The sequence below is a fragment of the Sitophilus oryzae genome, unplaced genomic scaffold (assembly GCF_002938485.1).
Source record: "Sitophilus oryzae breed Bouriz unplaced genomic scaffold, Soryzae_2.0 scaffold_1718_pilon_pilon, whole genome shotgun sequence".
In the NCBI taxonomy this organism is placed as follows: Eukaryota; Metazoa; Arthropoda; class Insecta; order Coleoptera; family Curculionidae; genus Sitophilus; species Sitophilus oryzae.
In genome coordinates, this window is record NW_022146411.1 from 1,035,590 (window position 1) to 1,052,004 (window position 16,415).

General features: G+C 30.9%; 1 protein-coding gene across 2 annotated transcripts in view; it reads left to right on the forward strand.

The window, feature by feature from the left end:
* The first annotated feature begins 453 nt into the window (after positions 1–453).
* The window catches only part of LOC115881391 (homeobox protein LOX10-like), a 33,700-nt gene continuing 17,738 nt past the window's right edge, over positions 454–16,415 (forward strand). For both annotated transcript variants that reach the window (XM_030898849.1, XM_030898850.1), the window contains exon 1: positions 454–1,010. In XM_030898849.1, coding sequence (XP_030754709.1) covers positions 719–1,010 — 292 coding nt within the window. In that variant the 5' untranslated portion in view covers positions 454–718. The remainder of the gene's footprint in view (positions 1,011–16,415) is intronic.

Below are 16,415 nucleotides of genomic sequence, written 5' to 3' on the forward strand. Positions count from 1 at the left end.
CCTTACAATTTGTAAAAATCTAGTCGTTTACAATACTCCGTGTCGTGTGTGGTGAACAACCCGGTATATGTTTTTAATTTCTATGGGTTTCTTAGCCAAATTATATTTCTGTTGTCAAAAATTCCTAAAAAATGCGTTTTACTTTATTTAAACCTCAGGACGCCATAAGCGGTACAAAAATTCACCACGCCGCCAATTGAGGGTTAAAATTAATAATTTTAAAAAGTTAGTTATATCTTTAGTGAAGTAAATTATTAACAAAAGAACAATTTAAGATTTTTATTTAACTTAATTATATCGTTTTTAACCACAAGTGTATAATATTAACCGCATATTTAAGATTTAAAATCGCCGTCAACATTCGGTACGAATTATCGGCGATTTTAAACGGAAGCAATCCGGCCATTCGAGATAAGACTAAGTCGATCTGTGAAAATTTAGGCAGAGCTTTAAAACGTTCCGTTAAAAAAAGATAATAAAAATATTTTTCACCAAAAAACGTACTCGCTAAGTAATAAAAACAACAATCCCGATACTATAAGCCTATCCACACATTAATTTGACATTTAGAGTCGTTTTCAAACAAATTAATGTGATAAAAGTAATACTAAAGATTAGTTACCTACTACGAAAAGTTTATATTAGTAAAGCCGCTGGAATTACAACACAGTGTTATCAAGATTTCGACGTAGTGAATTGCCAGCAGCACGACACGGCAATGTCTTTCCGAATCGACGATATTTTGAAAAATAAACCGAATTCCAATCATAAATCCAGTGAAGATCAAAAGGAAGAAATGAAAGATTTATTATCAGGATCGGATAAGGCCAGTTTCAGCCCTAGCGCTAGCGATAGAAGTTACAGTGACCATCAGAGTTATTTTGAGTACTGGAACCATTCTTATAGATTGGCTAGTATGGCCGCAACGGCCTCTTCCTTGGAAGGTGTAAGACAGAATCTCCTGCCGAAAGATCAGTGTTGCTCGAATTCGATGTACCTGCAAGAATATCGTAAGTAAATTTGTCAATAAATTTAATTATATTTGTTCGTTCGCACACCCCACATTATTAATTCAAACCAGGGGTGGATGGGGAAGTGGAAACCGGCCCGGGAAAAACAGGCAACCGGCGCAAATCCACAAAAACAAAATGACCATAACGAAGAAACTTATTTTATTTATTAATGGTTAAGAAGGGTTAAGTTATTTATTCATAAGTAAGGGTGTTTTCGCTGGTGCGAAAAAGCTCTTTTGCCTCCGGTTTAAAAAAAATTAAATTTGTCTTGTCAAAATTTTAGTAAAGACCAATATTGGGTCGGACATCTGAATTTTTACTACAAACTGGCTCAGTTTTACAGGGTTCCACTGCTTTATTTCCATTATCGAGAACGGTAATTTGATCTTGAATAGGCTACGATTTTGAGTCACGATTTTGAGAAACTTTAAGACTTCCTGATTCATTCAGTTCAGCTGACCCAATCCTCTGTGAAATACATTACTTTTAGCTTTTCGGGTATATACTTTCTTACACATTGTAGAAAGAAATTCTCTCTTTTCTGCTACAGTAGCAGCCTCCTCGTGTATACGTGTTTTTAACTGAATGAACCGCGGTCGCCATTAAAACTGCAGCATTTTTTAGGTTATTATACAGGGTGGTCCGAATTATATTCCGGAAACTTCGGCAGCATATTCTACAGATAAAAATAAGTAAAAAAGTTCGTATAAATGTATGTCCTAAATGCTTAGTTTCGGAGATACAGGGTGTAGAAGTTTCATTTTTATTTCGATTTTTTCCAAATAATCTCTAAAGTAACGTCAATATTTGGATGAAAATTGGTGGATAGGTGTTTTTTGACATGAGAAATTTGATTTTGATGTCAATATGACTCCCATTTGTAGGTGGCGCCACCTACATGTGTTTTAACTGTTTTGAAGAGTAATAACTTTTCGTCGGTACCTGTATAAAACTACTGAGTAAAAAAATATACTGTACTGAAGCTGTGGTTGGTTCCTTGTGAAACATCGTTGAAATATTAGTATTTTAATAAAGCACGCTTTTAGATGTTTCAAAAAACTTTTAATAAGAGTAACTTTAACTCTACATATATGTTTCGGCTTGTTAGGCCTTTTTCAAGAGTTTTTTAAGAACTAATCGTCTAACTACACTGTAACTATATAAATATTTGCTATGGGGGTGGGTTCAGAGAGTTTACAATAGGGGTAATAAAAAATGTGTTTAGAAATCCTTGTTGGTCGTTAACATTATTTTCGTTTTTTTAACAGATTTTAGTATTTCTAACTGTTCAATGTAATTTAAGCGTCTACCTTTTGTTTCTCTGTGTAGTAACTTAATTGAGTTTTCATTAATTTTGTGATTATTTACTATACAATGAGTTGCAAGACCAGAACTATGCTGGAGATTATTAATAGACTTTACATGTTCTTTAATCCTTATATCTAAATTTCTACCAGTTTGGCCTATGTACACGGCATCACAATCATTGCAATCCACCCTATATACACCCGACTTATTTTTGACATTAGTTTTGTCTTTATTATTTAATAAAATTTGACTTAAATTTCTTTTATTTACGTTAATAGTTTTACATCCTATTTTATTGAGATTATTTGATATTTTGTTAGTTAAATTAGGAATGTAGTTTAAAAGTCGATAAAATCTACCGATGGGTTCCCCAATTTCACCGTTATTCGCAGAAATATTTATGGCAGATTTTGAAAAGAAGCTATTTAAAAACAAGAGTAGTTTAATATCAAAAATAAATTATTGGGCAAGATATGTAGATGACATTTTTTGTATTTGGTCAGGCACCGAGAGAAATTTAAATAGTTTTTTAACATTATTAAATTCAATTAACCCGAGAATACAATTTACTATTGAAAAAGGTATTAATACCATTAATTTTCTTGATGTTACAATTATAAAACAGTCTAATAGATTACAATTTGATGTTTACAGAAAACCCACTACCACAGACACTGTAATACATAGTCAATCACACCAATCCTGGCAAATCAAAATGTCACCCTTTCATAGTTTAATTCATAGATTAGTAATCTTTCCACTGAGCCCAGAGAATTTTAAAAAAGAGTTAAATATTATTAAACAAATCGCCATCAACAATGGATATAAGTGTTCCCTTATTGATAATATGCTAAAGAAAAAACAAAAGAAAATATTAATGAAAAATTTTTATTCCGCTAATTCTAAAGACAATAACAATTATCGACTTTTAAACTACATTCCTAATTTAACTAACAAAATATCAAATAATCTCAATAAAATAGGATGTAAAACTATTAACGTAAATAAAAGAAATTTAGGTCAAATTTTATTAAATAATAAAGACAAAACTAATGTCAAAAATAAGTCGGGTGTATATAGGGTGGATTGCAATGATTGTGATACCGTGTACATAGGCCAAACTGGTAGAAATTTAGATATAAGGATTAAAGAACATGTAAAGTCTATTAATAATCTCCAGCATAGTTCTGGTCTTGCAACTCATTGTATAGTAAATAATCACAAAATTAATGAAAACTCAATTAAGTTACTACACAGAGAAACAAAAGGTAGACGCTTAAATTACATTGAACAGTTAGAAATACTAAAATCTGTTAAAAAAACGAAAATAATGTTAACGACCAACAAGGATTTCTAAACACATTTTTTATTACCCCTATTGTAAACTCTCTGAACCCACCCCCATAGCAAATATTTATATAGTTACAGTGTAGTTAGACGATTAGTTCTTAAAAAACTCTTGAAAAAGGCCTAACAAGCCGAAACATATATGTAGAGTTAAAGTTACTTTTATTAAAAGTTTTTTGAAACATCTAAAAGCGTGCTTTATTAAAAAAATACTAAAAATTATACATTTGCGACTTTTTTTACATAAAAAAGGTCTCTTGGTAAAAATCGCTACGAGAATCGAAAGAAATCTATAAGAAATCGTTCTCGAGATATTTGGAATCGAAATTATCAATACCTATCATCATTGACATAAATTAAACATGTTGACTAAATAGTAATTAGACTGAAATCATAAATTTGAAATCTTTTTGTGTTAAAAGTTCAAAAGAAATTGTTTAATCATCATTTTTTCGCAGAATAAACTTTAAACGATTAATTTAAAAACATAAAAATTTATTATTTCAGTCAAATAACTATAATACTCAACGTGTGCTTATTTTTTGTCAATAATGACATGTATTGACTATTTCCATTCTAAATATCTTGAAAACGGTTGCTCGTAGCGATTTTTACCAAGAGACATTTTTCACATAGAAAGTCATGAAAATGTATATTTTTTAGTCGGTGGTTTTATACAGGTACGGTCGAAAAGTTATTACTCTTCAAAATAGTTAAAACACATGTAGGTGGCGCCCCCTACAAATAGGAGTAATTTTGACATCAAAATCAAATATCTCGTGTCACAATACACCCAGATACCAATTTTCATTCAATTATTGACGTTACTTCAGAAATTATTTGGAAAAAATCGAAATAAAAATGAAACTTCTACACCCTGTATCTCAGAAACTAAGCATTTTAGGACATACATTTATACGAACTGTTTTACTTATTTTTATCTGCAGAATATGCTGTCGAAGTTTCCGGAATACAATTGGGACCACCCTGTATAGTTGATATGCCATGACTCGAACGAAAAAAACCTAGGCAATACCTAGGCAGTGGATCTTACCAGGCTATATGTGTTCTGATGTAATGCTATGTTACAGTCCATAATAAGAATATTTGGATTTTCGAGACATATTAATATTTTATTATCTAATCTAGTTTAAACCTTATTTAACTCTTCTCTGCTGTCTCAATAATTTTTAGCAAATTCATTTTAGCAACATTTTAAACAACAATTTAGACTTGGCTTTTAGTTCTCAGACTTAGTTTTTAGTCCGTCCCCAAGTCAAGCCAAGCATAGATATGTTTTCTGATTCTCCGTCAACCGCAGGGTTAGCGTCAAATTCGTCTACATTTTTACAAAGGAGAGCTCGAAAAATATTGCACCGAGGCCCCCAGTTGTCAATCTACGCTACCGTATTCTTAGTATACACTTAAATCGAGACTATTTAAATTTACCTAATGCTATTCATTCTTTTTTTTTGCTGCCAGTCAGTCATATTTATTAGTTATTAATAAAAGAATAGTGGGTGAAACTATCAGTGTAAACCTTAAATAAGTGCAAATATTTTTAGGGGTGGTTTGGTTTGGTTTGATGAGGGTTTTTTTTTGCAAAAATGCAAAAAAGGTCTTTTTTTTGCTTTTTGTCCATAATAAGAATATTTGGATTTTCGAGACATATTAATATTTTATTATCTAATCTAGTTTAAACCTTATTTAACTCTTCTCTGCTGTCTCAATAATTTTTAGCAAATTCATTTTAGCAACATTTTAAACAACAATTTAGACTTGGCTTTTAGTTCTCAGACTTGGCTTTTATAGTCCGTCCCCGTCCAGAGAAAGACATTTCACAATAGTTATTTTACAAATTGGTGTTTATGTTTAAAAGCAACTAACGATTATACTGATGCAATTTGATTAGTTAGTTATGGAGTCACTAAGGATCTTACGTCACTTTAGTTAGAAGATAAACCATTTCATTTTTGCTAATCAAATCTTTTTTGAGCATTGATCGGGACCGGCCCACCGGCTCACTGGGAATTTTTCCGTTTTCCCATATGGCCCATCCACCCCTGATACAAACTTAGGACAACCTGGTCATAACGAACCCTGATCTTAATTAAACATTATTTAAAATGCGTTTCATAAATTCTTAAATTTGTACGAAATTTGTATTTCCAACCCTTGTGGGAATAATAATAAAAACTTCAATACAAAAATTGTTGTTGTAAATACATAGTGTATGTTGTTAAAAATAACTGCGTCTGGCTTTGGCAATAATAAAAATTTGAATGTAATTTTCTTATTTGAATGGTATTTTCTTCTTTTTAAGAATTGTTTTCGTTTGTTATTTATTTTAGCTCATTTTCTTAATAGTAAAATAGATCCCATCAAAAACGTAGAATGTAAAAAAATTCCAAAAGTCTCGCATTACAATTCTTCGAGTACATAAAAAAGCAACTGGTATCTAAATGCAAAGTCATTTTAATTATTACAGAAATAAAGATATCTAATATTGATACTAACAATGAATAACAAAATTTTTAAATAGGTGCTTTATCAGAAACTAAATAAAATAAACTGACGTGATTTTACAAGAAATTTCCCAGCTTTTTGTAATGGAAGAATTATACTAAAAAATATATATTCAATGTTTTTGATGGGATCTCATCTTCTTGTAGACTCGCGATAATTCATAAACTTTGAATTATTATTGTTAAATTGATATGCAAGTAAAATAAAACAATCAAATTAATTCTAGTTTCCTAAGTTTTTCTCGACTGGATAGTCAGTTACCGGTAGCGGCTAGACATAAGGATATTTCGAGATTTTTCATTTATCCTTTCGTTCCTGCACTATGTCTCTGGATTGTCTTGTAGAATGTAGAATGTTTAGGAGGGAAGTTATTGTGTGTTCTCCTTTCTTGAGTTATAACGAGTTATAACTCATCATATAGTCTCAGGGCTTTAACAAAAGCCAGTATCTGAGACGGCTCCACAGAGACCAGCTCTCCATCCTCGACATCAGCCGTACAAAAGTTCATGGCACGAATGGTCGTCGTCTCGGCGCACTCAGTGATAAGGTGTTCTGGTGTTTCCCTATTTTCCCCACAGAATCTGCATTCGCCGTTGTTTCTCAGCTTCAGCCTACTGAGGTGTTCGTTGAGGAGACAGTGTCCTGTTAGAAACCCCGTGACAATCCGCAGATTGTTTTTACTTAAATCAAGGAAAACCTTTGATTTTTCTCGGTTGTAAGTTCTTTGGGAATTTTTCGAGTGTCTTAGACCGTTGGAGGACACCCATTCTGAATTGTCTTTACAAGAGGAAAAACTTTTTTATTATTGGTAGGGTTAGTTAGTTTGAGTAAAATGAATTCTTCATAAACATTTTGCTTATTCTAAAATGGTTAATCCCGTTCATATTTTTTCAAATTTCCATACCGTTTTAGATAAAATAAAATATAAAAAAAACGTTAAAATATAGTTGATTTTTTGTTTTTTTGATATTTTTTGATTTTTTGTTTTTACGCCATTCATTTAGATGTCATTCTCTGATAGATAGTTGTTATTGATTTTTGTTATGTGATATTTTTTACTGTTGTTCAAGTATCACATTTTCCGATAACTATTATCACCCTTTTCGTAGAACTGAGCTAAATAAATTTTGTACTTCTTTAACATTTTAAAACGGCAAAAAATATGACGTTACTTAAAATTCTATTAGAGACAGTCTGAGTAGAGATGAGCAACAAATCGCAAACGGCGATTTTAAAATCACAGTCGCAACCTGCTATTGGCTCTCATAGGAAACTGCGACTGCGATTCTTCTATTTGCGAGTTTCAATTTAAGCAACCAGCATTACTGTGATTGCGATTTGCGACTTACTGGGACCGTGATAACCTTCTATCTGCGAAATTAATTTTTATGGGTTGCGATTTGCGAATGTAATTTTGTGGTCCATTGAAGCATTTTATGAATCACTGCAATTGAATTTTTTCTCTGATTTTATTTATTTATAGAAAAGGTATTATAGTCTAAGGGCTGGCTACATAAAAAAACCTTATCATCGTTACATGGCTAATTTTTCTAGTGAAGTATCTTATTGTGTAGCCATTTGGAAATAGTCATGTCATGCCTACCGATCGAATAGGTGAAATTTTAACACTAAAAATATTATAAGGTACGAGTTATAACTGGGAAAATAGCTTTTATTTATCATTAAAAAATGTAGAAAATTGTTGGCAGACAATTTTCTCGTGGCTAAAATGTCGGAAGTAACGCGAAAGAGGAATGAAATTCTGAAAAAAAAATCATACATGCATGCCGATTGGAGGAATGAAATATTTAAACGACAGACAAAAAAATCTTGGCTAAATCAGCGGCAAATAGTTACCAAAAGCGCGTTTTTACTACCAAAAAAGATGTTGAAAATCGTACACTTTCTTTTAAATTTTCCTGTATATTTTAGAAAAATTTTTAGAACTGCCTGTTCACCCCAATTCACTTAATTTACCCATGGTATAATTTCTTTATCTCTGATATTGCCATGGTTATAGCAGGTTATAGCCATGTTATAGCTTTACTCTATGGTTACGACGCACACAGGGCTAGAATTGAAATCTAAGTGGTAAAAAGCAACTTTTAGAAATTCTATTTTTGATAATACCGTATGATCGAATAAAAACGGCGTCAGCGATGGCTATGAAATGAAGATCGCTGTCATTTTATATGTAAAATTATATGGGAAATGTCATTGATCGTCATTTCCAAGCCAACTGGACGCCGTTTTTTTTTCGATCATACGGTATTATATCATTTGGAACATTCCAACTTGATAAAAAATAATAATCAATTAGTGTTATATCTCGTAGTTTTTCTTTTGCAAATAAATAAACTCGTACTTTAATTTAAATTTGATGGTTATGCTTAATTTCCATATTAAAATCGTTTTATTATTCTACTAATCTAACATAGAAGGCTGTGGAAAACAATTTGGTTTACGTCAGTTGACAACCTGTCATTTAAGTTTCCATTTTGCTTGACAGGTTGAAAAATGCTTTTAAAAGCACAGAGTGCTGCGCTGGAAAGTGATTGCTTGAAGTAAGCACTGTTTTTTTATTAATATTTTAATTTTGATAGAAGAAAAATGTTAAAGGGACAAAAAGTGACAACAACTCAATTAGATTTTTGAATACCTAATGGTTTTGAGAAATTAAAAATGGCAGTTTCTTTTTGCGATTTTTTGCGATAGTACTCTTTTTAATGTTAGATACTTCAAATGTACAAGTTAACACGAGAAAGATTTTTTTTAATAGCGCTCTACGGCCAAAAAAATCGTCAAATTGATTTACTAAGGTTAATTATGCAGGATTGTAATGTAAATAATATACTGTGTGATATAAAAATTGCAACAGCCAGTATACGGGTGCGTCTCAAAAGTGGCTCACCCCTATAACTTCTTTATTTTTTCAGATAAAAAACAAGGTTTGGTATGTTAGTATATGACATAAATTAGGATTAATTGACGTATTCAATTCTTTTTGATCACTTCCTGTTTTACCGGAAATAACTACAACTTTTAATTTTTAAATGGCACCTTCGGTATATTTTTACTTTATTCGATAGAAAATGACGGTTTGAATAGAATGACATAGCCAACTTTTGACATTTTCGCTTAAAACAAAATCGTATTTTAAATTTCAATCTAGAGTGCCTTGGCCGTGTTAAAAACGTTAAAATTTTTCGTGCCTTGTCCGGGCCGCTTAAAATATGCCCAAATCGTAGGTATTTTTAGTCATATCTCATTTTCTTCAAATGGAACAAGAGTGGCTCATATGCGAAAATGTCAGAAGTTGACAAAAGGTATGTCATTCAATTCAGAATATCATTTTCTACCAAATAAATTAAAAAAATCAAAAGTTTTACTCATTTCTGGTGAAACAGGAAATGACCGAAACTAATTATTGAATATGTCAATCAATCTTGATTTATGTCATGTACTAACATACCAAATCTCGTTTTTTATCTGGAAAACTAAAAAAGTTATAATGGTGAGCCACTTTCGAGAAACACCTGGTATACCATGTACTAAAAAGATTTAATAGATACTATTCTTGCTTCCTCTTATAAGAATTAATAGAAAATAATCACATTTTTTAAGATTGGAAGATAAAAAATTCTAAAAACCAGTTATTACCACTTACTTCCCACGTCAGCCCACAGTGCGACGTTAAAAAGGATGTAAATACAAAAAAAAATACAGTACGATCGAATAAAAACGGCGTCAACGATGGCTATGAAATGAAGATCGCTGTCATTTTATATGTAAAATTATATGGAAAATGTCATCGATCGTCATTTCCAAGCCAACTAGACGCCGTTTTTTTTCGATCATACGGTAGCTGCCTCTCAAAATATTTAAATATAAATCATTTTTTTTTAATTTCAAACTTCAATAACTTGGTTATTTTGGACTTATTTACGTTGAAATAGTATAAATCAATTATTGAATCTATCAATTCTGATTTGTCATATAGTAACGTACCAGATCTCGATCCTTTATCTGAAAAAATAAAGAAGTTATAGAGGTGAGCCACCGGAAAATATAGTTCTTTAAGGTCTTTTAAGAATTGGATAAAGAATTAAATAACTGAGAACCGTAGAAAGAGTAGATATGTGTAGTTGCAGCAGTTGCAGCATATTAAGTCTTAATACCTATACTATGTGGTGCAGATGGTAAAAAACTTAATAACTAAACAACTGATTTTTATTAACTTCTTTTAACTGTTAAGCTATATAGTCTAAGAGCTAGCAACGTTTTCGAGAAAGTATTTTAAGACGTCTGGCTCTTTGATATATCTTTTACTATGCTCTCTGGAACAGCATGCGGCCCGTCTGGCTGCCTGGTTGACGAATTCTACCGGGACACCCTTGATATTAGTGTTTAGTATTTAGAATTTAGAAATATTTTATCTTATCTTTATTCTGTGTATTGTATATTATGTTATTTTACTTAGTTGTTTATACCTATTTTCCTGAATTCTGTTTGTTTAAATGGTTGTATTTTGTTCAATCTTATATTTACACAAATTTTTGGTTTTTTGTTTTTATATTTACACGCATTTGTTTGCTTTTGATGGAACTGTTTTTTGATGTTTAAATTTGCTGGCAATAAGTATTTTAGGTTTAGATTTAGGAATATGCTTTGTTTACAAAAATTTATATATTTTTTAACAATAAAGTACTTTTGAATTTGAATTTGATACCCGTTGCGTTCACTACTGCGCATCGGAAGAAGATCCTATTGTTTTTTATTAATTTAGTCCTATAAATTCTAGTATTGAATATAAATCGAACATGTCTCCATAGCGCAGTGCGTAGAGTTTCCGACCACGAACCGATGATTCAGAGTTCGAATCCGGGTCAGGTCAAAGACTTTTTTATTTTATTTTCGTTTATATTCTGATAGTAAAGTATTAAATAATTCTGGTAATTTAAAAAAAAACAAACATTCATCGGTTCGTGGTCGGAAACTCTACGCACTGCGCTATGGAGACATGTTCGATTTATATTCAATAGAGAATTTAAAGGACTAATAAAAATATAGGATCTTCTTTCAATGCGCAGTAGGGAACGCAACGTTTACCGGCAGCCAGCCGGGTCGCATGCTTTTCTAGAGAGCATAGTAAAAGATATATCAAAGAGCCAGACGTCTTAAAATACTTGTTTTTTCGACGTTGCTAGCTCTCGTACTAATAGGTATGTACAGGGTGGGTCAAATTCGACGCTTTTAAATGGAAACACCCTTTTCTATAGGAGATAGACAAAAACTAATATCGGTGTCTGGAGCTCAATTTTTGTCAAAAATATGATGGTGAAAACCGCATATCGATATCTGTAACGGTTTTCAACGGTTTTTAACGGGTTTTCAAAAATATGCATTTTTAACAAATCGCTGTAACTTTTTTGCTATGGTAAATTTTGTATCTTTATGAAAACATTTCCAAAGCACCTTTTTACGTAGAATTTAATCGTTTAAGTATATTTTTTTTTTAATCAATAATTTAAGAATTATCAACAAAAAATTTGATTTTTTATATGGGACACCCTGTATATTTTTAATTTATTGAAAATAATTTAAAATTACCTTTCGAAAAATATAACACACTTGATATTTTGCTCGATTCCACTACGAGATATAGAGTATATAAAAATTCGCCCGCTTTAAATAAGTAGGCTTTGAACGGCACCGGCTGTAATGCAAAAAAATTCTAGCTGTGAGCATCAATTAAAACGAAAATAATATTTGCTATGAGAGATGCAGAATTTTATAACAATTTAAAATATATTTAACCAACATCAACACACATAAACTATATATTACTATATCTATATATCATTAACTCAGTGGTGGGGGTGAAAGATACCCTCTCATAAGTGTGTATTTCTAATTCTTGTCTAGATTATACGGAAGAATATGGAACCTTTATTCTTCCGCAAATATATCCATAGGATTAGATCCATGGGCACTAAGTCAGGCGGCCTCGACGGCCAACGGCTGGGATTTTGGTTAGCTATTCAATTATTCTTGAAATTGGCTGCAAACATATGCTGATAATTTAGAGTTCAGAGCCGGTGCGTCGTCTTGCTGGAAAAATATGTTTTCGAGTTCCATTAAGGGCATATCATCAATAAGGGGTCCAAAGCCTACTACTTAAAAGTGGCGAACTTTTAAAAACTCTGTATTTCGAAGGGGGTTATAACAAAATATCAAGTGTGCTATATTTTTGGAAAGGTAATTTTAAATTCTTTTCAGTTAATTAAAAATATAGAGGGTGTCCCAAATAAAAAATCAATTTTTCTGTTCATAACTCTTAAACTATTAATTTTATAAAAATTATACTTAAACCATTAAATTCTACGTAAAAAGGTGCTTTGGAAATGTTTTCATAGAACTACAAAATTTTCCATAGCAAAAAAGTTACAGCGATTTGTTAAAAATGCACATTTTTGAAAAACACCCCGTAACTCTGAAACAGTAACAGATATTGATGTGCGGTTTTCACCATCATGTTTTTGATGAAAATTGAGCTCCAGACAGCGATATTAGTTTTTGTCTATCTCCTATAGAAAGGGGTGTTTCCATTTAAAAGCGTCGAATTTGACCCACCCTGTACATACACAGTACAATATTTAAATATTAATAACGCAATCGCAGTTTCAATTGCGATTGGAGAATCGCAGTTTTGCTCGTCTTTAGTTCTGGACATATGAATGGCATTGATATCCCTATACAGGGTGGCGCCTCTCAAACGCCGCGGAAGCTCCAAGGAGAACGGTAGTTTATACCGAAATTAAATTTTGGCAGCATATGTAGGTCAACTGAAAGCATTTTATAAAAATATATAGAATTATACAGGGTGTCCAAAAAAAGTTACATATCAAAGTTGTGTGGTGGTCTATATATTAATTGATTTTCGGATTCTAGGAGTAAAATAAAGGTGAGTTTTATTAAATAAGCATATACCTAAAATCTAAGGATTTTGATATATTTCACATTTTGTGAAAATGAAGAGTAAATTTTAAATTTCGATAACAGCTACCTAAATTTTAGTTAACCTTGAATAGCCTGATATTTAATTACAGTAAACATTGTGTGCTAAACTAAATTGAAAATTGACCCGAAAAGTTATACAGGGTGAGACAAAATTAATATGGAACATTAGTCACATTTAAAAACAAGTTACTCCTTTATTTTAAATGGAACACCCAGTATATTATTCCGGTGTTTAATGGGGAATTTATATTTCTTCAAAATACTATTAAGGTTGCCTACCCCTCAGACAAATATTTTCCTAGATATTTTAGTTTTTATGATTTTGCGTCAGTAAATCTTTATTATTTGAAAAAATCTAGGGATATGCTGATATACCTGTTATTAATTAAACAAAAATTAAAGATTGTATAGTAAAGTACTCAACGGTAATAAAAAATACACTTTTAAAGAATATTTTAATTATAACAAAATTAAAACTAGATATAAACCTATAATTATTATGTGACAAAAATTAGGTAGATGAAATCAAATGCTCAAAATGGTGCTCTTTTCTGTTAACTGCATAAAATCATTGTCTTTTCAAAAGGGTCTTTTCATTTTAAAAAGTATATGTGGAGTTCTAGCTCGAAAAGCAACTACCATAATGTCTCTCATGTTGTCGACAATAGTTAACATATCCCCATAAGAAAATCCAGACTAGATAAAATCAGGAGCATTTAAGTATTCTATTAATTGGTGAATGCACACTGCATTCACCAACTAATAGAATCATATCAATTCTCTCTGATATAAGATAAGTTTGCATTTAAGGCAAATTTCTAAGATTTTTTTTTGTGTTTTAACTGACACAAAATGATAACTAGTTGTTAAAGTTGGACTAATTAGACAGCTATGTTGAAGTAACGTCAGACATATCCCAGCCACCTAGATTTTATCAAATAATAAAGATCTACTCCGATCAAATCATGTGAATGAAAATATCTAGGAAAATCTTTGTTTGAAGGCTAGGCAACCTTAATGGTATTCTGAAGGGACATGAATTCTCCATTGAATATCGGAATAATATACTGGGTGTTTCATTTAAAATAAAAGAGTAACATGCTTTGAAAGGTGACCAATGTTCAATATTAATTTTGTCTCACCCTGTATAACTTTTTGGATTAAGTTTTAATTTGATTTAAAGTACAATAGTTAATTTAACTACATATTAGGCTATACTGGGTAATTTCCAATTTAGGTAGCTTTTATTTATTTTCAAAAACCTAACATTTTAGTCATATCTCTTATAAAACTCGCTTTTATTTTTCTCCCAGAATCCGAAAATCAATTAATATATATGGTGTTCCATTACAAAAAACAGAACTTTGATATGTAACTTTTTTTAGGGACACCCTGTAGAACTCTCTATATTTTTAAAAAGTGCATTCATTTCAATACAAACTGTCGTCCTCCTCGGAGCCTCCGCGGCGTATGAGAAGCGCCACCCTGTATGTAAACTGATTAAAAAAATTACGTGGAACATAAGAGTGAGTAGAGAAAAGTATAGAAACACCCTGTATTTAAAACACCCAACTGCGGCATACTATGCGCTGAAATATAATTTCAGTCATAATTTCTGTCTTTCTTTGTATAATTTAGTTCTTATTAGTTTTTATTAATAATTCTTTGATGTATTTTGCTGTCAAAATTAAGATTATCTATGTTCTAGTGAAGTATTTTAAGCTACAAATCTTAAAAAAACATTTTTATCTCTTATAAAAATAACATATAATATTAGATTGACTTGATGACTTATTGGCTCAATACTTTAGTTATTTGTTATTATAAATAACATACAACGACATTTAATTACAATTATAAGTCTTTTATCTATGATTACAATTTAAGTAATGTTTGACAGCTAATGAGTAATAGATACACAACAAGGTTAGGCTCTAAAATATTTTAAACCCAGTCCTATGACAGAGATTAATAAATATTTTTAATTGACTTTTGCTATTTTGCACTCTGCTGTAAAAGCAATATTTTTAATTAAAGCCAATAAAATTAAATCCAACCTAACCAAACCAAACCTAACAATTACTCTGGTTTTATTATAGATATATTTATGAAACTTTAATACGACTTATATGCATCAAAATACCTTTTTTGTATACAAACAATTTTATTTATTTCAACCAGTGCCATCCTACGGGTTTTACATTGAATATTTTTGAAGAAAAAATTGGTACGCTACTGATTTCTCTTAAAATAAAAATTATTTATTCATATGAATGTATGTCTTAAACATCTTAACTTTTCAGCCTGTAGCTCAGAAACGAAGAGAGCTATGAAAATTTTGTTTACGGGATCTTCCATCTTACAAAGAAGTGGGACAGGTTTGTGTAAACCGCACCCTTCTATCTTCACTAATACCGTATGATTTCAACTAAAATGAGACACCCTGTACCAACAATTTTATTTATTTCAACCAGTGCCATCCATACGGGTTTTACATTGAATATTTTTGAAGAAAAAATTGGTACGCTACTGATTTCTCTTAAAATAAAAATTATTTATTCATATGAATCTTTGTCTTAAATAACTTTTCAGATACAGAGTGGTAAATTTTTTTAATTTTTTTCAAAATATCTGTGATGTTATATTTGATACACTTCCTCCTTGCATTAAAATGCATATTTTGATATACAACAAAAAATCATTTATTTCTTCATTTCCTTCCTGCCAATGCAGAAACAATTTCTACACAACAGTCATCGCATCAGCGATTTCACCATGAAGTAATCTAAATTTATTTTTTTAAGCAAAAACTATGCGTAGGACGAAAAAAATCAAGAGATAAAAGTTTTTGAAATAAACGGAGTTTTTGAAAATAATTTTTATTTTAAGAGAAATCAGTAGCGTATCAATTTTTTCTTCAAAAATGTTCAATGTAAAACCCGTATGGATGGCACTGGTTGAAATAAATAAAATTGTTTGTACAGGTATTTTGGTTGAAATCATACGGTATTTCCGTTATTAGTGAAGATAGAAGGTGGCGGTTTACACAAACCTGTCCCACTTCTTTGTAAAATGCAAGATGTCGTAAACAAAATTTTCATAGCACTCTTCGTTTCTGAGCTACAGGATATTTTTCAAAATTTTGCAATTTTGGATCGAGAAGGTAAAAACTGTTTACTGTAGAACTTTTTACGTAGAATA